The sequence below is a fragment of the Arachis ipaensis genome, chromosome B03, assembly GCF_000816755.2.
Source record: "Arachis ipaensis cultivar K30076 chromosome B03, Araip1.1, whole genome shotgun sequence".
Lineage (NCBI taxonomy): Eukaryota > Viridiplantae > Streptophyta > Magnoliopsida > Fabales > Fabaceae > Arachis > Arachis ipaensis.
The window spans coordinates 125,664,641-125,685,419 of NC_029787.2; the positions used below are offsets into that span (position 1 = coordinate 125,664,641).

The following is a 20,779-nucleotide window of genomic DNA, read 5'->3' on the forward strand; positions in this document are numbered from 1 at the left end:
TTGCGAAATTTTCAATTAGGTCCCTATACTTTTTTTCTTTTTAATTGGGTCTCTGCACTAATTTTTTTTTCAATTGAGTCTCTACAAAATTTAAAGAATGTCTCGTCTTTCAGGGACTAATTTGACTATTAACTCAATTAAACTTAGGTTTAATTACTCTGTTGGTCCCTATAATTTTGTAAAATTTTCAATTTGGTCCCTATACTTTTTTTCCTTTTAATTGGGTCTCTGCACTAATTTTTTTTCAATTGAGTCTCTACACCATTTTTTTCCTTTTATTTGAGTTTCTGTACCAATTTTTTTAGATGGGTCCCTATACAATTAAGGAAATTACTACTAAGAGCGACCTAATTGAAAAAAAATTGGTACAAAAATTCAATTAAAAAGAAAAAAAAGTATAGGGACTTAATTGAAAATTTTATGAAACTATAGAGACCAACAGAATAATTAAACCTTAAATTTAATCATTCATGTAAATTATATCTATTTAAATTTCAAGTAAAAGCTCAAATCAATGTCCTGCAGGTTCTTGTTTTCTTAATCCATTTAAGAATGTAAAATCCAAACAGTTTTCATATTAAAACATAAATGATAAAAGAAATTCAAAGTAAATTGTATAATCTCATTTTGTACAAAACAAGAAGCCCATTTACCCTAAGCAAGTTCAAAAAGTTTCAGCCCAATTTCCAAACATGATAATCAATCACATTAATAATAATTTTCTTAAACTAAACTTGCGCCAAGTACAACAACGTCTACATAAACCTGCAGTGATAGCCTTTTGTGCTTGCAGTTCTCCATGCAAGTCAGAAGAAAGAAGCCACGCGTTATTACCTGATATACACACCTCACTATCTATATGTATGGATGTTTTTTCTAATCCACACCACAGAACTTCTCAAGAAAGAAATGATTCATTCATCAGACGGGCAAAATCTTTTTCAGCAAAAGAACCCAATTCATCCAATCTCTCCTTTGTTATTACCTATTTTTTATGCATCACAAATTTTTCATTTGTCCAAGCATCACCATTATCACACACCATTACTTCATTATCATTCAGACAATCACAGCATATATTGAGTGTACATAAAAGATTATCTCTGATTTTGAACATGTGGTTGCTGTCTTTCGAGGTTGGTGTGTCATCAAAACTTCTACATGAATGCATCATGGAGCTGCCGTTACTCTCTCCTTCTCCCTCCCCCTCTGACTGAAGTCCCCATTGGTTCTCATTATTAAATTATCCCTCCCCAAGTTATTAGTAAATATGTTTGATTTAAACAAAAAAACAAGACATCACATGCCCTTTCATATTTATTTATTTGTTTACTTGGGCCAAGCAAGCATGATTAAAATAGAACAAGCTCACTGCAATAGTCCAAGACAACAAAGCAGCACATTCCTTTTTTTCATTATTTATTTTTTTTTTAAAAACCATGAATGGCAAAAAACCACCTATCTTCAAGGATTATGTCAGAAACTTTAACAAGGATAACTTACCAAAAATCTAACTACAATCTCCAAAGTATGAGAACCTAAATCAATCTAAATATGTAATTTGTAATATATTCTTTGGTATCTGAAAATAAAAGGAAAGAAAAAGAAACAAAAAAACCAAAGAATAAGCACTCTCTAAATGACAGTAAATACATCACAAGTAAATCAAGATCAGCACAATGATTAACAATAAACTCTAAAAGATTATCAATTTAAACCCAATTTTAATAAGATCAGCACAATGATTAACAACAACAAAAAAACATTGAGTGAGATAATGAGCACAACATCAAGAAAGCTTAATAAAATTTAACATCAGAAAAAAAGAAAGAACAAGCCAATATCAGTTTATCAGTACCAATTTAACATAGTTTTCACAAGGTTAACACAAAAATTAACATGCTTTAACAAAGATTAACAAAGTTTTTAATCCAATTTTAACAAACTCCCCAAATGAGGTAATGAGCACAAAATCAAGAAAATTTAACAAAATTTAACAACAAATAAAAGAAACCCAAGAACAAGCCGGTAACAGTTTATCAGTACCAATTTAGCATCAATCAATAAGCCAATGATTAACAAGCTCCCCACAATGATTAACAAAAAAAATGACTCCATGAGGTAATGAGCACAAAATCAAGAAACTTTAACAAAATTTAACAACAGACAAAAAAGCCAAGATCAAGCCAGTAACAATTTATCAGTACCAATTTAGCATCAATCAATAAGCCAGTAACAGAGTTAATTAATCAAGAATAGGCTAGAACAAGCCAGAGTAGTGAGCAAAGCCAATCAACCAAGAACAAGCACTAAGCACTGACAGAGCATCCAATTAACTCAAGCACAAAGTAAAAAAACAAAACAGCAACAAATAACTTAATCAATAATCATCAATCAATGAAAAACAAAACACCAACAGTGAGTATTAAAAAACGACGATCGCTAACCATCGGGGAACAAGCATGAAGAGGGTTTGGTTTCTGAACAGACAATAAAAAAACACGATGAACAGGCACTAGCAGTGAGCATTGACGACGACGGAGAGCGGTTGAGCGCAACGGACGACGGCGAAAAGGCGACTGATGAGAGCGAACAGGGAATGGAGAGCGAACAGATGACTGATGAGAGCGAACAGAGGATGGTGGGGGCGAAGTAACGAACGCCGATAGCACGAAGACGAAAGTTCTTGAGTGCGACGGATGCGGCAGCAGCAGTCTCTCACTCCGACAGACGGCGACAATATTGGTGGAGGCTAGGGTTTGCTTTCTTTGGTGGAGGCTAGGGCATTTTGCTGATGACTAAGGAAGGAGTTGGAAAGGGGGAGCCAAACGCGTGCAATCCCTTTTTTCCGTTCAACAAAGGAAACGGCGTCGTTTCCTGTAAACCGACCGGATCCTGGTCCGATTTTGCCGGCTGATTCCCGACCCGTTCAGCAATTTGTATCCGGTTTCTACTAATAACCCAAACCGCCACCAGTCAATCTGGTCTGATTTTCAGAACATCGATCACAACGCAGTTCAAGAAAGAAAACATAAATTTATAGCAATCCAGCATTCTAGCATACATAACAATTTCATCCATTAACAATAACATAAGTCTCAATAAAAACATAAATCTAATGACATAGAACATAATATAGTCATTTATAAGATGGCTCCGAAAAGAGGATGGTTGGTCAGCAGCAGCTGTGTTGCCTGGATCTAGGTTTGTATGATCTCTCCCAGCAAAAGAATTTAGTTAAGAACTTAAGATGCAGAATCACAGGTGGGACGAATTTCAAGATAGTTTAAGTCTCGGATGGATTTGATTTCAATGCGTATTCTGATTTTTTTCGTTTTGGGTCAACTTTGTTGGCACCAAGTCCTAAAAAAAAAATTAAAAATTGCATTAAATTTTTAAATTAAAATTTAGTATTTAAAATAAAAATATTATTATATCTTGCATTTTAAATGTTTTTAAATTATTCATTTTGATTATTAAATTTTGACAAATTTAAATAAAATAATTTTTTATTTTAAATTTTAAATATGATTTTAACTTTTTTTTTAAATGTATTTACATGAATCTAAATTCAAACTAACAAATTTTAAATTTTTATGTATATCTTAAATAATACAAAAATATTTGTTAGTGATTTTTTTTATTTTAATGCTTTATTTTGTTAGACATTATACGTACTAATTTTTTTTCTTGTGTTCGTCATTATCAGGTTTGTTTTTAAGTATTGTTTTCTTAAGCTCAACCTGAAATTTATAAGTTTTATTATTTGTATTATAAATTTATCCTTTAAAATTATGTTTGGATAATTTAGTATTCAACTCAAGGATCTAATATTTACATCAAATAATTGGTTAAGAAAAATAATTTAATTAATTATAATTTTAATTCCCGTGCTTGGTACGGGGAATAAAACTAGTAACATTTAAATTATGGTAAATATTATAGTGTCTAACACATGGTGCATAATTTATTAAAAAAGGCAAATAATTTTATGTAGGAGGATAGATCCTTGACAATAATTTTCATCATGTAATATATATATTGGAATTAATAATTTAAATAATGTTATACATCTAAATTTTTTTTATGAATTAAATATAATCAAGTTAAAACTTAAAATAATATTAGACATAATTAATTTTTGTTGTGTTAGACTAATTTAATTAAACTTTGTTAACAAAAAGACTTGGGTGTGTAGCTAGGGATGAGTACGGATTGCGGGTACCCGATTACCCGTTCGAACCTAAACCGAACTAGTTAAATTGGTTTTAGAACCATCAGGGTCCAATCCGAACCAAACCAATGACTATCTCTAATAGATTTAATGTATTTAGTTTTTAATATGTTTAGATTTTAATGTGTTTAGTTTTTTATGTATTTAGTGTTTAATATGTTTGGATTATTTTTATTAATATTATATATTTATTGTACTTACAAAATTTTTAAGATAAAAATTTCACTTTTTTATATTTTTTATGAATTTCTATTTCATCATATACCCAATTATCCGAATCGAACCAATCCATTTTTAATCGGTTTGATTTGGTTCGGGTACATACATAAAAAAATACAAATTTAAATCAAATCGAACCAATTATAATTCAATTAATTCGGTTCTAATTTATCTTAAATCCGAACCAACCCGATCCGTGCTCACCCCTACGTGTAACATTATTCCATAATTTTATTTAACCAAGCAATTTTACCCATCAATTCTCAACCAAGTTAGAAATGCTTTTGATTCTTAAATGCGGTGGTTTTCAACATTTTTTTTTTCTTTTTTGTGCTTTTTTCAATAACGATGTTGAATTATGATAATAAATTATATATATAAATTAGAATAAAAAATTTTAATTTATAATACAAAAATTTTAGTGTATAATATAAATTTTTAAAATACCACATATTAAGAATATTAACACTCAACTAAAAAAATATATGCAAAGCACAATAATTTTGATATACAACATAGTAAATTTGGTGCACAACACAAAATTTTAGTGTGTACAACAAAATTTTTGAAATGTTACATATCCAAAATATTCACACTTAATTAACAAAATATATATGGTGTAAAAAAATTTTATGCATAACACAAAAAAATTTTATATATAGTACAAAAAATTTTTAAAAATCACAATTGACTCATCCAATTAACAAAATATATTCATAATAAAAGATTTTATAAAAGGATTAATCTCCACGTACAAACCTTTTTACTATATAAGTTATACAAATCACTAAAACGTGCCTCTTATAGTATGTATGTTTCACGCGCTTTTTTAACAGATTTCTCAATCAATCAACGCGCAAATATATAACTTTCTTTTTCGAAAGTCCCTTCTCCTTCGCCGTTTACATAAGTTTCTCTCTGTTCTCTTTCTTCGTTTTTCTCATTTTTCATTGTTTCTGAAATTAAGCTCTGAAATCATTTTGAAGACAATTGATTATTCAACTTTAGATTATCAGCTGAACCAGAGCGAAATGGATTTTGAATTTGAATCCAATGAAGTTCCTGATGTGTAGTTTAATTCCAGTTAATAATTGAATTTAAATTTGAATCCAGTTAGTAGTTTATAATTGTGTAGTTGAATACTGTATGAACCTTGTCTATAAAATTTGCTATTTATTATTCCTTGTTTGAATTGAATCTAATGTACTAATTCTAATGAATTTTCTACATTTTATATCAGATGTTCGGGTGTAAATCAGGAATATTTGGGTGTATTTTAGGAAAGTTTGGGTGTATTTACAGTTTATGACTTTTCATCTCACTGAGGGTGAATTGTCTTATTCTTTTAGTTGAATTGTTTTAGTTTTTGTTTAATGATGATTCATGAATATGATTTTTGTTATTTTTCATGATGGTTTTATAGTTCTATTTGTATTCTATAGTTTATGCTTGTTTTAATATGGTGTATTTTTTGTGTATTTTGCAGCACCTCTGTGATATTGATGAGCAGTTTGTTCTCCACATACAAGTATTTTTCTCATACAAGTCTTCTCTTCCTTTTATTGTTTTGAATCCAATCAAGTGGCTGAGGTGTAGTTCAATTCAGAAGAAAAAAATGTAGCCTTAGATGAAACATTTTTCTATACAAAAATGCTATTTGTACACTAAAATCAACTACTAAAATTAGCCACCAATGTATTTGTATATAAATACATGTGTGGTTTAATTTATTTTCAATGTATATTTGTATTCCAGTATGTATTTTATACTGGTGGCTGACTTTGGTGGCTAATTTTAGTGTACACGTAACATAACTCATTTCTGTATTTGTACCAAATTTGGGTGTAAAACGAAGATATTTGGATGTAACACGAAGATATTTGGGTGTATTTTAAGAAATTTTGGGTATAGTTTTATTCTCATAAGTTCTACATCATTTAAAACTCTTTCTCTTCCTCCTCCTCATCTTTTGCTGCTTCTTTTTTTTTCCATCATCATCACCATCTTCTTCTTCTTTATTTCTTATTCATCTTTTCCTTTTTATTTTATTTTCTCAAGTTTCTTCTTGTTTTATTCTCTTAACAAGAATAAAAACAAAAAAATCAAACAAAGAAAAAGAAGAACACACATAATGCTCCAAAATTACTTGAAAAATGATGAACTTACATTCATTTAACTAAAAGAAAGAAAGAAATAAGGAAAAGAAGAAGAAAAAAAATACAGCATTAGAGGAAATATTTTTCTGTATAAAAGTGCTATTTGTACACTAGAATCAACCACTAAAATCAGCCACCAATGTATTTGTGTATAAATACATGTGTGGTTTAATTTATTTTCAATGTATATTTGTATTCCAATATGTATTTTATACTGATGGCTAACTTTGGTGGCTGATTTTAGTGTACACATAGCATAACTCATTTCTATATTTTCAGCAAATTTGGGTGGAAAACGAAAATATTTGGGTGTAACACGAATATATTTGGGTGTATTTTAAGGAATTTTGGGCGTATTTTTATTCTGATAAGTTCTGCATAATTTAGAACTCTTCTTCTTCCTCCTCCTCATCTTTTGTTGGTTCTTTTTTTTTTCATCATTATCACCATCTTCTTCTTTTTTTTTTCTTATTCATCTTTTTCTTTCTGTTTTACCTTTTCAAGTTTCTTTATGTTCAAATAAAGAAGAAGAAGAAATACATAATGCTGCAAAATTAATTAGAAGATGATGAACTTACATTCATTTAACTAAAAGAAAGAAAGAAATAAGGAAAAGAAGAAGAAGAAAAAATGCAGCATTAGAGGAAATATTTTTCTGTACAAAAATATTATTTGTACACTAAAATCAGCCACTAAAAATAACCACCAATGTATTTTGTATATAAATATATGTGTGCTTTAATTTATTTTCAATATATTATTTGTATTCCAGTATGTATTTTATACTAGTGTCTGACTTTGGTGGTTGATTTTAGTGTACATGTAACATAACTCATTTCTGTATTTGCAGCAAATTTGGGTGTAAAACGAAGATATTTGGGTGTATTTTTATTCTGATAAGTTCTGCATAATTTAGAACTCTTCATCTTCATCCTCCTCATCTTCTGTTGTTCTTCTTCATCTTCTTATTTCATATTCTCATAATTCTTTTTTAGAGGAAAAAATCAAACAAAGAAGAAAAAAAATACATAATGTTGTAAAATCAAAAGAAGAAGGAGGAGAAACACCATGATGAAGATGAAACACACGAAGAAAAAAGAGGAGAAACACAAAGAAAAAGGAGAAGAAGAAGGAAGAAGAGAATGAGGAGGAGAAACGCAAAGAAAAAATGATAGTTATGATTTTCATCGAGGAAGAAGAAGAAGAGTCGTTTTTAATGATGAGGGAGCGCTTGTTAACACATTTTTGTGGGTGAGTATAGCTTCTGTTGGGTTTGGCCCAACTTGTAAGACTTCTAAACCAAAAAGACTTGCATGTGTAGCATGACTGTTTATAAAATGCCAAATAAGATTAGAGATTTTTTTTTGTTGGTTTCTTGTTTTTATTTTTATTTATTTTTTAATAAAAAAACAAACTAGGCATATATAGCTTCAGCAAAAAAAAAAGTGTTGTAAGCTAAGAGGGACCAAAACCCACACAATATTCACGTTTTAGATCATGAGCTAAGAGCCCAATTTAGATAAAGAACAAGATGTTCAAAAACTGTAATTGATCCAAGCCCATACTCACTTTTGAGTTTTGAGTTTAATGTTTGGGAGATGGTGAAGTTGGAGTCTTTTTGGCGAAAGAAGAAGGGTAGCAGCTGGGCAGGGGAAGGACCGAAACAAGAAGGAAACCAAACGAAAACAAATGGCGACGGTGGATGGCGGCGGAAACCCGGAGGAGCTGGCGGTGGGGTGCATGCTCTCGATCAGGACAACGCTGGGGGACGAGTTCGAAGGTCAGGTTGTGACTTTCGATCGGCCCTCAAACATCCTCGTACTCCAGGAGGCTCCCTCGAAGCCCGGCCCAGGCCCAGGCCCACGGCGGAACATAAGGCTGCTGAAGGCAAACTACATCAAAGACTTCACCTTTCTCGGACACGCCGCCGACCCTCTTGACCCCACTAACTGCTTCCTTGACCTCGCTGCTCTTCAAGCTAGGGAAGACCTTGCAATCAGGTATTTCTCTAGTTCCCCTAATTTCAATTTTTCCCTTTTAATTAACGGTTTTTTTTTTTTGTCATTTTTATTTTTATTTTTTGTTAATGTCTGATTTTGATATTTGAATTTCATTGTTTTTTTAAGACAAGCTGAGGCGGATGCTGAGAGGATCGGTGTTGGTGTTACCAGCGAGGCACAGAGCATCTTTGATGCTTTGTCCAAAACGTAAGTTGCATTAGATGTTATTGAATTTCAATCAGCTATTTTCGGATCACATTGTAGTTTGGGTTTTGAACCATTCTTGCGTTTATACTGTTATTTTATCAATGAAAAATAAGTTCCATTTCTTGGTTTGGTAGTTTGTTAGTACTATCGCAGGATTCTAATGTTTAGTTTTCTATCAGGCTTTTCAATCCTTCCTAGGTTGTTTTCTAATGTTTAGTTCTTCTGTCTGTTAATTGAATGCTTGAACTTTGCTACCTACTGTCGTAGTCTCGTGGACACTAGAATATTATGCTCGATGCGGTTTCAGCCTCTTCTTGTGACTATATCAGAGTAGTTATTGTGATTCCATAGTTGGTATCCTCCTCTGGTGTAATGTGTATACTGAAAAAGACAATGTTGATGGATACTTGGATGTGAGAGGAAAAATCTTGTCTAGGGTTCTTTGTTATTGTGAGGAGGCTAATGGAGGCCCTGACGGCTGGGGCAGAAATCAATCAAATCGAAGTTGAATGGTATTTTTTCATCAATATTGCCAAACCCACCTAGTGCGAATTTGGATTGGAGTTAATATATATAAATATTCTAGATGCCTAGATGCTCTCATCCATATTTCTTAGGTTTAGTAATTTCAATATGATCTACTTTAGATTGATAAAGGTAGTTGCTACAAACAAATGTTAAAGTCGCTTAGTTTTCCTACCATCAGGAGACTTTGTTTAAATTCTTTGTTTATTCATGAATGGAGAACCTACTTTCAGTAAAATTGTTAGTTTGGAACTTATACTGTGTAGATGTAGTGCTTAGTTTATGTAGTCTAATTATGTTTGGGGAGGTTGAAGGTACTGAGGTGAGCCACCAGAAGGGATAAGCACCAGTTTCTATTTATGGTGCTACCCTTCTCTGAGATCCATGCTTTTGTCTTTTGGGTCAGGATCTCAAGGGGAGGTATCCTTTCTGCTGTTCTGCTCAATTTTGATAACTTTGAAAGACCAAAAACCCAGCTATTTAACATGCTATGTGTGATGCTAAAGGAGGCGAATAATAAAAAATATAACATTTAATTGTTACAACGAGTGCTTTGCACGAATAATCAAATTATAAGGAGAATGTCCACAATCTTCTTCAGTGAGGTATTGATGCATCTTGCCTCAAGGCAATAAATCGATAAACGCCTTACGGGAACCCTTTGTTTTTGACTCTTCAGCTTTCTTTTTTTTTTTTTTTTCTTTCAATTTTATCTGCAGTAGAGATTTCATTCATAAACTAGGTAGTATTTTTCCTTTTTTTTTTTCATTTAACCGACAAGATTAGCATGTTATCAGGCTTCCTGTTCGTTGGGACAAGACTGTCATAGTTGTGATGAATGAGGTGCGTGTCAGCAGTCCTTATCACCCTGATTCTGTTGTTGGAGGTACTCCTGCTGCAAATGAGCGGGTGAAGAAAGTGGTATGGAACTGATAAATATCCTTCTTTTGTTCTTCTATCATAGTATCGTTTTATATGCTCAGTTTATGAAAAGTGTGTATATCAAAGTAGTATTAAATATTTATTCTGTAACTGTTTGCAATATATATAGAATTGAACATGTAAGCAAGAAAACTGTGTTTTTCCTTTTATATTAATCGAATTTGATTTTAGCATTGTTAAACGAATTTTGTGAATGAGGAGGGGATTTCTACCGGATGTCAAAGATTCAAAGAGGAACACAAACATAATAGGGCGGAGATGATGTTGAGTTGAATGGGTGAACACACTATAGGGAATGAAGACACGAGAGATAATCGAACATTGATTATAGAGAAGATGGTAGAATCTTGTTTAAGTTGGTGTGAACATGTTTGGAGAAGCTTTTTAAAGGCTCTAATTAGCAGAGTGAATTAGATGGATGATATTGTTGTGGCTAGAGGTTGAGGTAGAAAAAGACCTAAGAAAGTTTAGAATATGAGCCAAACACGAGTATGGTTTTCTATTTGATTCATGTAGCCGATCTCACCTAGGAGGATAGGGTTTTGTTGGTCACATAGGTTCAACCCTCCATACCTTAATTTTAGATCGAATATTTGGGGGGCTCTCGTCAAGGTAGATCTATTTTAATGATTTTTGAAGATCATTTAAGCAGAGTGTTTATATTTTCTTCTTTGTAGACAATTTTACCTGAGTCTTCTCAAAACAAAACCTATCCTGCTGCGCCATGTATATATATTCTGCTAGTTTTACTTTTCTTTTATTGATTTTCATGCACCTTCTTTGTAGCTTGACTTTGAGAGGAAGAGGTTACAACTTCGCAGTAGCAGCGGTCAGTAAGTTTACACATTTTGCAGCCAGTTGTGGTTAGCAAAGCACCTCCAAGGGGTAAAACATGAATGGGGATTTTTGCTTTTAGCGAAATCCCCTGCACAAGAGGAGTTTCCCAAGGCACATTCCTGACTCCAGATATCTGTTGTCTTGAGCTTTCAAGTTTTTGTCTTCCTTGTGGAGTTCATTTCAGGCAGTTCTTCCAGATTCTTCATAACTAAAAAGAGTGAATGCTGAAGCATGTAATTTGTGGTTTGTTAGTTGTTGGGTTGGACTTGAACCCCAAAATAGGTGACTAGATTTTGTATTATTATTATTATTATTACTACTATGTTGGTTTTGTTGTTGGGATTATTTAACCAATTACAATGAGTCTAATTTGTTCCTTATCTAATAAAGCAAATGCTTTAAGATAAGTTGAGCTAACCTTTTTTCTTGTTATTACTTTTTCTATCTGAAGTTTTTCTTCTAATTGTGTATTCTTCATTTTAAAAATGATTCCTTGAAAAATTATAGTGTATGATGCTGCTGTTGTTTTAAGCCTTTAATGATACATCAATGATAGAATTTGATTGCATTTTTTGAGAAGAGGAAATAAGAGAGAATAGTTACTTAACTTGCACTCAAGGATATAACTCTACCTTGTCATATTTTTCATTTTACATTAATGAAATAGTAACTGATAATTCGACACTTAAATCACTGTTTTCTAGCCTTATATCTTATTTGGTGCTTCATATATATATATATATATATTTGATTTTAATGATCTACTCTATATTACTATGATTTTGTACAAGAAGGCATTTTTCTTATTCAAGTCCTAAAGGGCACTTTCACTTTACAGAAATGAGGGAGTAATCAAAAGTCAAGCATAAAATTAATATTTTCAAAACAATGTACAGCCGAAAGGTACTTGAGGCACTTTTGGTAAAAGTAGCAAAGCATAGACACAGGTTAAGTTTGTGTTTCATAACAATGTCTCTGGCTATGAATACCATTTTTCTAAGTGTGACTTGTTCCTAGGTGCCGGTGTATAAAGATGTCATTTGTTGGTATAAGAAGGCTATGAATTCAATGTTTTTATCTATCTACAAGTTAAATGACCCTTTAAGGAGTTTAGTTCTATTTTGGTTTTTCAGATTGGTGAACTGTACTGATTTAGTATCTGATTTTCTAATTGTTATAATTTGGTCCTTTAGATTTAAAAGAGTATAGTAATGTAGTCCCTCGTATATTTTTCGTCACCGGAGCTCAACATCGTTAATAACGTGGCTCAAGCCTTGCCATACTAGACATATTAAAATGACTTCGTATGTGTTTTGGCGTTAAAGAAGGTATTAAACGATGTCGTTTGAGGGTTCTGACAAGGAACTTGATTATGACAAGATTGTTTAAACCCTTAAACGACGCCGTTTAATGCCTTCTTTAGCGCCAAAACGCGTACGACGCCGTTTTAATATGTCTAACGTAACAAGATTTGAGTCACGTCACTAACGGCGTTAAATTCCGATAACGGAAAATACACGAGAAACTACATTGATGCACTTTTTTTAATCTGGAGGACCAAATTATAACAATTGAAAAGTGAAAAACTAAATTACTGCACTCGCCAATCTCAATGACCAAAGTGGGACTTAACTCCACTCTTGAATCAAGGTTTTTCTAACTTGATTTTATTTTAAATAAAACTATAGAAGATAGTGTTCTCGTAATTTCGAAAAGTTGAACATTTAAAATTACTTTTTCTTCTCAACAACAACAAGCACGCATTCTGATATTCGAACTTATATCTTTATTTTTTAAAACTATTTACTAGTTCTCAAAATATTTACTATCTCATATTTCATATCTCATGTAGTCATATAAACTAAAAGAACAATACCAGAATATACTACAGGTTTTAGCCAAAAAAAAAAAGGGTAAAAAGTTATTAGCGATTCTACTCGGTATCTATGTTCAAGTGATTCCCAATTGAGGGAGCAGGAACATTGTTATTTGCTAGTAATTAGAACTGTAATAGTCAAAGAAGTTGTTTCTTTTTCCATTTGTTAGGACAATGAAATGATATCTTAGATCCAGTGGGGCTAAATTCTTTCGATGTTTCTTGTGGAAGGAATATACTATACTCCATAGAGAGATAATAACAATCCATAAAGTACAAATCACATCTAACTAAATTAAAGATTTATAAATTTCTAAAGTCTAAAAATTTTAATATAATAATTTTTTTTAAGGACAAAAATATCCTATACAAAATACTTTAAAGACCAATTTGAATATATATTCCATAATAATTAAAGCTTCCAAAATAATTTAACATAACTCTGATTAACATCACCTATGTTCCTTTTATTCATCAATTTTTTACAACTCCATATAAATTGGACTTTAGTATTTATAACAACTAATATTCACTAATTTAATTTTGCACCATAGGGCAACAAATTGAAACAAAACATTAAAAAATGAAGAGACACTAGGTCCTAGTGAGCCCCACAAGAAAAAAAAAATTGTGTCCTTGGTCAAATCCATGAATTGAAATATACGATTGTGACCTTAACCGTATCATTCTGTTATTGTTTTATTTATTTTTTATTCTAAAGTCTGATTACAAGTTGTCTAGTGTGTGATTTGTGAGGCGTAAATGTAAGTAAGAACCATTTCCATTTCTTCCTGCTAAAGAAAAGGATATCAATCTACGCCCATTTTTTAGATCCAGCTGGTATTAATTTTATCATAAAAATTTGAAATATAGTACATTCATTATGTCCCAAGCTTAAGGTACTAAACTTCTAAATTAAATTAAATTAAAATATTCAGCAGATGGATTCAATTAAATATTGCCTAATAACAACTCATATGCAACAAACCATTGCCATTTTCCACTGAACCAGTGAAAAGTAGATCAATATTTACCCTTTTAGTAACTCTACCCATTGTGCTATTGATGTTTCATTCGTTGGTACATATAGCATTGAATATATGAAATTACCATGACCATTCCAACCATATATATTATAGAAAATGTTGTATTACAATTGATATAATAATAATGCCATTAAAAAACTTGTTCTTAATAGTTATTTTATTGTTAATTAATATAAGAGATTTAGTTTTAAGACTCATAAAATTATCAAAACCTTCTAAACAATATAAAGTTCTAACATCCTCACATTTAGAACTAAACAAGGACTTAGATAAGTCTAATTGAAATAATCCAACAATATATAACCAAAGATTGAGTCCAATGCAACAATAAAATTGAGTAAATATTAGACTCTAAATATTAGTTTGTCAATTGGAGAGGGTTGTTTTTCAGATTGCAGAGGACAGAAGATAAGTCCAAGAGAGACAGCTTAGTGTTCAACTCTCATGCAAAAAGAAACTGACTATAACACACTCTCTCTCTCACACACACACAAAACAAGTTGCTATTGTTTGCTACTTCCAACTTTCAACCAATTAATCATCAGATTCTGCCTCATCCCTCAAGGTAAAAAAAAAATAATAACAGCAGCTTTTCATGATCTTGCAGAACTGGTAGTAGTACTAGTACTCAGTGCTATAGAGAAAGAAAATTGTAAACCTTTTTTGCTGTGAACAAAAGGATTTCTACTTAAAAGGGGTGAAGAAATTAAACAAGAGAGGTTCTCACTTCTTGTTACCTTCATTATTGTTATGGTTCAAATAAATATTGGTGTTAGTTAAATTAAATTAAATTAAATATAGTAAATGTGAGGTTGGTTAATAAAGGTGAAGGTGAAGATGCTTTATTGCATAACTTTATCTTTGCGTGTTGAACAAAGGAAAGGCAAGTCATGTTTACGCCATTAATAATAATATATTTTGATTACAATATTGTTAAAAAAGCAATATGGAACTGAGAGATTCTTTTGGGTTTTTGGTTTCTTTCTTGCTTTAGGGGGAAGAGGCTCTATTAGACTATTACTATTACTCTCCCCTTTTGCTTTTTATTTCTTTCACATCTTCACACTCACTTTTATGTCTTCTTGGGCTAACAAAAAAGAAGAAACAAACCTTCCTTACACCAATATTTTCTTCATTTGCATCATACATTGCTGACAAGTTCCATTGTCCTTCTTCTGTGTGTATCATCAAAATAGAGAGAACAAACAAGCAAACAAGAAAGAAAGTTTTGATTTTTGCATCTGGGGTGAACACTTTCTGTGCTTCCTTATTCCAACTGGTTTTGTTAGAGTCCATTTCACATTGTGGCATGCATAACTTTCTTTTGAGTTGGAGAATCATACATTAATCTCTTTTGAGTTCTGAGAAACTTGAGTTGTTGTAGTGAGTTCTTAGTTCATTGAAAAAGAATGGCAGGAGGTGCACCACAACCAAAGCAAGATGAGCAGCCACATCCAGTTAAAGATCAGTTACCACATGTTTCTTACTGCATTACAAGTCCTCCTCCATGGCGTAAGTTTAAACCATTTTTTCAAAAATATTTACTTGATGTCATTTGGAATCAATAGACTTTTGCTTATCTTTGTTAACGTTTTATTGATTTCTACTAATCTGATTCGACTAGTACATTGAAAAATCAATATGTATTGGTATTGAATATGATAATTGAGTTGTGAAATTCTGATGCGAATGAAGCTGAGGCAATCCTACTTGGTTTCCAACATTATCTGGTGATGCTTGGCACAACTGTTCTGATTCCTAGCTCTCTAGTTCCACAGATGGGAGGAGGAAATGTAAGATTCATGAATAGTATGCTTTTCAAATTTTCAATCTTATGTGGTCCAATTCATAATAAATCTAACAAACACTGCAAACTTTTGCTTATTCTTTTTCTTGTTTTTGCTTGAATAGGAAGAGAAGGCAAGAGTGATTCAGACTCTACAATTTGTAGCAGGCATAAACACATTCTTCCAAACATTCTTTGGGACTCGTTTACCTGCAGTTATTGGTGGATCCTACACTTTTGTTCCAACAACTATTTCAATCATTTTGGCTGCTAGATACAGTGACATTGTCAATCCTCAAGAGGTTATAAGTTTTTTTTTTTTTTTTTGTTCTGTTTCTTTTTTTTTCGTTCTGTTTCTGTTATGTCATTATTATACTTGCTTGCTTGATTTGTAAACAAACATGGCAGAAATTTGAGAGGATAATGCGTGGAACACAAGGTGCCCTTATTGTTGCTTCAACCCTTCAAATCGTTTTCGGCTTCAGTGGCCTTTGGCGCAATATAGTCAGGTTAATATTTTGCTTCGTCTAATTTTGACCATGACAGATAAAACAGAATGGAAAAATTCTATACTACTCATTGTTTATCAAATTTTATTTCATTCTATCAAGGCCATGATTAATTACTTACTACACAATCTTTTTGAATAAATGCTTAAGGTTTTTGATTTGCTTGAGTCTCTTGAAATCATCTTAATGAATAATTTTCTTTCTTGTTTTATTTAGGTTCTTAAGTCCTCTCTCTGCTGTTCCATTGGTTGCTCTCTCAGGCTTTGGACTTTATGAATTGGGATTTCCAGTGGTGAGTGCATCTTGAACAACTAGTCCTTCTTTTTTTCCTTCATGTACTTTATGATCATAAGCTGTGATTCCAACTCTCCTGATTGTGTGACTTTTGAATTTCCAGCTTGCAAAATGTGTGGAGATTGGTTTGCCAGAAATCTTCATCGTCGTAATATTTTCGCAGGTAATCTATAATCTTTTCTGATATCAAAATATACAATTTGATTTATCTGTATGAAAATTAAATTCTCTTCTTAAAACCAATTTACCTTTTGAGTGGTGACTTTGTTGATGCAGTACATTCCCCATATGATGAAAGGAGACAAACCAATCTTTGATCGATTTGCAGTTATATTCTCAATAGCAATTGTATGGATCTATGCTCATCTTCTCACTGTTGGTGGAGCTTATAAGAATTCAGCACCTAAGACTCAAATCACTTGTAGAACAGATCGTTCTGGAATCATAGGTGGTGCTCCTTGGTAAGAACAATAATGTGGTTCCCCCAATAACAAGAAATCTTCATTTTTCAGAAGCAGTAAGCTTTGTTGCTCACAAAATGTATTAATATTATAATTCAGGATCAGAATCCCATACCCTTTTCAATGGGGAGCACCTACATTTGATGCTGGAGAATCTTTTGCTATGATGGCTGCTTCCTTTGTTGCTCTTGTTGAGGTTCTTTTTTAACATATCAGTAGCAGTTTCCTTCTCCGTTTCTTGTGTTATTTGTACTCCATCTTCCCTCGGATCACAAATCAACGAAAAAAATGAGTTGACTTGATGTCCAAGAAAAGATCAGTACAAAAATCATTTCCCATTCTTGCATACTTTCTTGATGATTGTCTTACAATTTTTTTTTTTTGGTAAATAGTCTACTGGTGCTTTCATTGCTGTGTCAAGGTATGCAAGTGCAACACCAATGCCCCCTTCAGTTCTCAGCCGTGGCATCGGTTGGCAGGTAAACACAAATTATGGATCAGTAATACTCTACATGATCCTTTTCTGCTTTAAGTTCTGTCAGCTTTTTTGATAATTGCAATTTCTTATGGTATCAGGGAGTGGGAATTTTGTTATCTGGAATCTTTGGAACTGGAAATGGATCATCAGTTTCTGTGTAAGATTCTTTTTTATTCTGTAAATCAATTCCTTGTTCTTAGACCAATATTAATTCATTGTTGCCTGTTCTCCAGAGAGAATGCAGGACTCTTAGCTTTGACACGTGTCGGTAGCCGAAGAGTTGTTCAAATATCAGCTGGATTCATGATCTTTTTCTCAATTCTTGGTAAGTATCTAACATTACTATTAGCAACTCTAATGTGATGTGATTATTCTAGCACATTTCTGAAGCTACATACTTATATTATGAAACAATTGTTTTATATAGGGAAATTTGGAGCAGTTTTTGCTTCAATTCCAGCACCAATATTTGCAGCTTTGTACTGCCTTTTCTTTGCATATGTGGGTATGTATCATCAATTTAAAGAATGTGGGCTCCTATTATCATAAACACTTTGATGCTTTCATTCTTACAATTTTGTTGTTCCACAACACAGGCTCTGCAGGTCTGGGTTTCCTTCAGTTCTGCAATCTGAACAGCTTTAGAACTAAATTCATCTTAGGCTTCTCAATTTTCATGGGATTCTCTATACCACAATACTTCAATGAGTACACAGCATTCAAGGGCTATGGTCCTGTCCACACTCGAGCAAGATGGGTATATAAAGCTATATTAGGTATATTAACATAAAAACAATTGGTATAATACTTATAATAGTGCTGTTGATATGTTGTGACAGTTCAATGATATGATGAATGTGCCATTCTCATCTGAAGCATTTGTTGCTGGTATATTGGCAATGTTGTTGGACGTGACACTGCACAAAAAAGACAACCAAACTCGCAAAGACAGAGGAATGCATTGGTGGGACAGATTCCGTTCATTCAAAGGAGATACAAGGAGTGAAGAATTTTACTCTCTCCCTTTCAACCTCAACAAGTTTTTCCCATCTGTCTAATATTTCCGACCATGGTTAAATTATGATGTTTGGTGCACGACATTTGTAACTTAAAAGTTAAGAATCATTATAATTTCTTCATTCTTAGCTTCAGATTAATTAGCAATATATGAATATGTTCAATTTAAGGCAGGCTTTTTCTAGTTGAGAATCTGAGAGATAATTCTGCAGTTTTGGAGATTCTGTTTTCTCTGCTAAGCTCACTTGGACTACTATAATTTTTGTGCAATTCATTGGATGCGGCCAACATAAGTTCTGTGAAATACGACGTTATAAAATGCAGATTAATTATTTTGACACCTAAAATAATAGCATTACCCTTTCCTAAATTGAAATCCAAATCATGGTAGATTGGAATGTAAAATATCTGATGTGATGATAGATAGATCCTGAAAGCTCCCACTCCACGCAGCATCTCTCGTAACAACTGACAACACCACATTCAGTAATTCAAATACTTAAAGACAAACCATATAAGTAGAATTACAGAATCAAACACAGCATATAGTAATATTACCAGTTTTTAAACATGAAAGACTAAACCTATTTTAAAGGGCCGCTAGGGACCCATAACCAAACAAGTAGTTCATAAATTTGGAAACTACTAACAACAGAACATCCAGTTGTAATGCCATCCTCACTTAAAATCCACCACGAAGACGCAGCACAAGGTGGAGGGTGGATTCCTTCTGGATGTTGTAATCGGCTAAGGTGCGGCCGTCCTCGAGCTGTTTTCCGGCAAAGATCAACCTCTGCTGGTCCGGGGGAATTCCCTCCTTATCCTGAATCTTGGCTTTCACATTGTCAATGGTGTCCGAGCTCTCAACCTCAAGAGTGATGGTCTTTCCTGTCAAAGTCTTGACAAATATCTGCATCCCACCACGGAGACGCAACACAAGGTGGAGAGTGGATTCCTTTTGGATGTTGTAATCAGCCAAGGTGCGACCGTCCTCGAGCTGCTTTCCAGCAAAGATCAACCTCTGCTGGTCCGGGGGAATTCCCTCCTTGTCTTGGATCTTTGCTTTGACATTATCGATGGTGTCCGAACTCTCAACTTCCAGGGTGATTGTCTTTCCGGTAAGGGTCTTGACGAAAATCTGCATTCCACCACGCAGTCGGAGGACAAGGTGAAGGGTGGACTCCTTTTGGATGTTGTAGTCAGCCAAGGTGCGGCCATCCTCAAGCTGCTTCCCCGCGAAGATCAACCTCTGCTGGTCCGGGGGGATTCCCTCCTTATCCTGAATTTTGGCCTTCACGTTGTCGATGGTGTCGGAACTTTCAACCTCGAGGGTGATGGTCTTGCCGGTGAGGGTCTTAACGAATATCTGCATGCCACCGCGAAGACGGAGGACAAGGTGAAGGGTTGACTCCTTCTGGATGTTGTAGTCGGCAAGGGTACGGCCATCCTCCAGCTGTTTTCCGGCGAAGATTAGACGCTGCTGGTCGGGAGGGATCCCTTCCTTATCTTGAATTTTCGCCTTCACATTATCGATGGTGTCAGAACTCTCGACCTCGAGAGTAATGGTCTTTCCGGTGAGGGTCTTGACGAAGATTTGCATCTACAACAACAACCGCAATAAGAAAATCTTGACGGAAATCATTCATGCATGGTAAAAAACGGATAACCCATGCTAACCTAAATTGAAAGAATTAATCGATGTATTTCTCCGGCTAGGGTTAACAGAAAAATTCATTATCAGAATCAAAAAACTCGATTTCAGAAAATAAGCACCAAAAACAATTGATTCTTGCGTTGAGAAAATACAGCTATGAACCGCCATCAATAGGGATCCGATCTATGAATTACGAGTACAAAAGAGATAATAATAATAATTTTTAATCCAAAAGAAATCATAGGCGAGGTAAAATTTCTGAGGAAGGAAGAAAAATTAAAACCCTAGAAACCTAACCAGAGGAATCAAAGGGAACAGAAGATAAAGAAGAGAAAAGTACCTTGAAGGAATTCGGGGAAGCACAAAAAGGAATTAAATCAGCTTAGAATGAAAATGAGGCCGGGGGTAAGGGCATATTTTATAGCAGCAGGAAAGGCGGTGACCCCCTATTCACGGCAACGTGACAACAAAAAAAAAAACAAATCAATCCTAAAAAAGGGTCTTAGTAGTTGCCGAGTTGGGCTGGGCAGTGGGCACT

At 33.3% G+C, this 20,779-nt stretch overlaps 3 protein-coding genes and 1 long non-coding RNA gene across 5 annotated transcripts; 2 read left to right on the forward strand and 2 right to left on the reverse strand.

Annotated features, from left to right (window-relative positions):
- On the reverse strand, positions 586–3,178 carry LOC110270397. The gene is made up of 2 exons (XR_002359874.1): positions 2,448–3,178; positions 586–1,582 (listed from the first exon to the last, which is right to left on the reverse strand). It is a non-coding gene; the product is annotated as an uncharacterized LOC110270397 (long non-coding RNA).
- Positions 8,200–11,537, forward strand: LOC107631449 (protein LSM12 homolog B). The gene is made up of 4 exons (XM_016334894.2): positions 8,200–8,609; positions 8,736–8,816; positions 10,139–10,262; positions 11,070–11,537. Exons 1-4 carry the CDS (start codon positions 8,299–8,301, stop codon positions 11,118–11,120), a joined length of 567 nt encoding a protein of 188 aa, XP_016190380.1. The 5' UTR covers positions 8,200–8,298; the 3' UTR covers positions 11,121–11,537.
- On the forward strand, positions 14,996–19,151 carry LOC107631447 (nucleobase-ascorbate transporter 6). 2 transcript variants are annotated; one of them, XM_016334891.2, is made up of 14 exons: positions 14,999–15,554; positions 15,738–15,835; positions 15,954–16,130; positions 16,237–16,337; positions 16,554–16,629; positions 16,735–16,794; positions 16,908–17,092; positions 17,192–17,288; positions 17,485–17,571; positions 17,669–17,727; positions 17,804–17,895; positions 17,998–18,075; positions 18,167–18,327; positions 18,410–19,151. In XM_016334891.2, the coding sequence occupies exons 1-14, from the start codon at positions 15,452–15,454 to the stop codon at positions 18,626–18,628; spliced, it is 1,593 nt and encodes a 530-aa protein (XP_016190377.1). In that variant the 5' UTR covers positions 14,999–15,451; the 3' UTR covers positions 18,629–19,151. The 2 variants fall into 2 exon arrangements, with proteins under 2 accessions (XP_020975330.1, XP_016190377.1); XM_021119671.1 differs by lacking the exon at positions 17,998–18,075 and having other exon boundaries at positions 14,996–15,554.
- On the reverse strand, positions 18,993–20,740 carry LOC107631448 (polyubiquitin). The gene is made up of 2 exons (XM_016334893.2): positions 20,582–20,740; positions 18,993–20,187 (listed from the first exon to the last, which is right to left on the reverse strand). The coding sequence occupies exon 2, from the start codon at positions 20,185–20,187 to the stop codon at positions 19,270–19,272; it is 918 nt and encodes a 305-aa protein (XP_016190379.1). The 5' UTR covers positions 20,582–20,740; the 3' UTR covers positions 18,993–19,269.

Coding starts and splice junctions, on each gene's coding strand:
- LOC107631449 (XM_016334894.2), top strand. CDS start 8,299: ATGGCGACGGTGGATGGCGGCGGAAACCCGGAGGAGCTGGCGGTGGGG. Junction 8,610..8,735: donor AGGGAAGACCTTGCAATCAG/GTATTTCTCTAG, acceptor TGTTTTTTTAAG/ACAAGCTGAGGCGGATGCTG. Junction 10,263..11,069: donor ATGAGCGGGTGAAGAAAGTG/GTATGGAACTGA, acceptor CCTTCTTTGTAG/CTTGACTTTGAGAGGAAGAG.
- LOC107631447 (XM_016334891.2), top strand. CDS start 15,452: ATGGCAGGAGGTGCACCACAACCAAAGCAAGATGAGCAGCCACATCCA. Junction 16,630..16,734: donor ATGAATTGGGATTTCCAGTG/GTGAGTGCATCT, acceptor TTGAATTTCCAG/CTTGCAAAATGTGTGGAGAT. Junction 17,728..17,803: donor AATGGATCATCAGTTTCTGT/GTAAGATTCTTT, acceptor CCTGTTCTCCAG/AGAGAATGCAGGACTCTTAG.
- LOC107631448 (XM_016334893.2), bottom strand. CDS start 20,187: ATGCAAATCTTCGTCAAGACCCTCACCGGAAAGACCATTACTCTCGAG.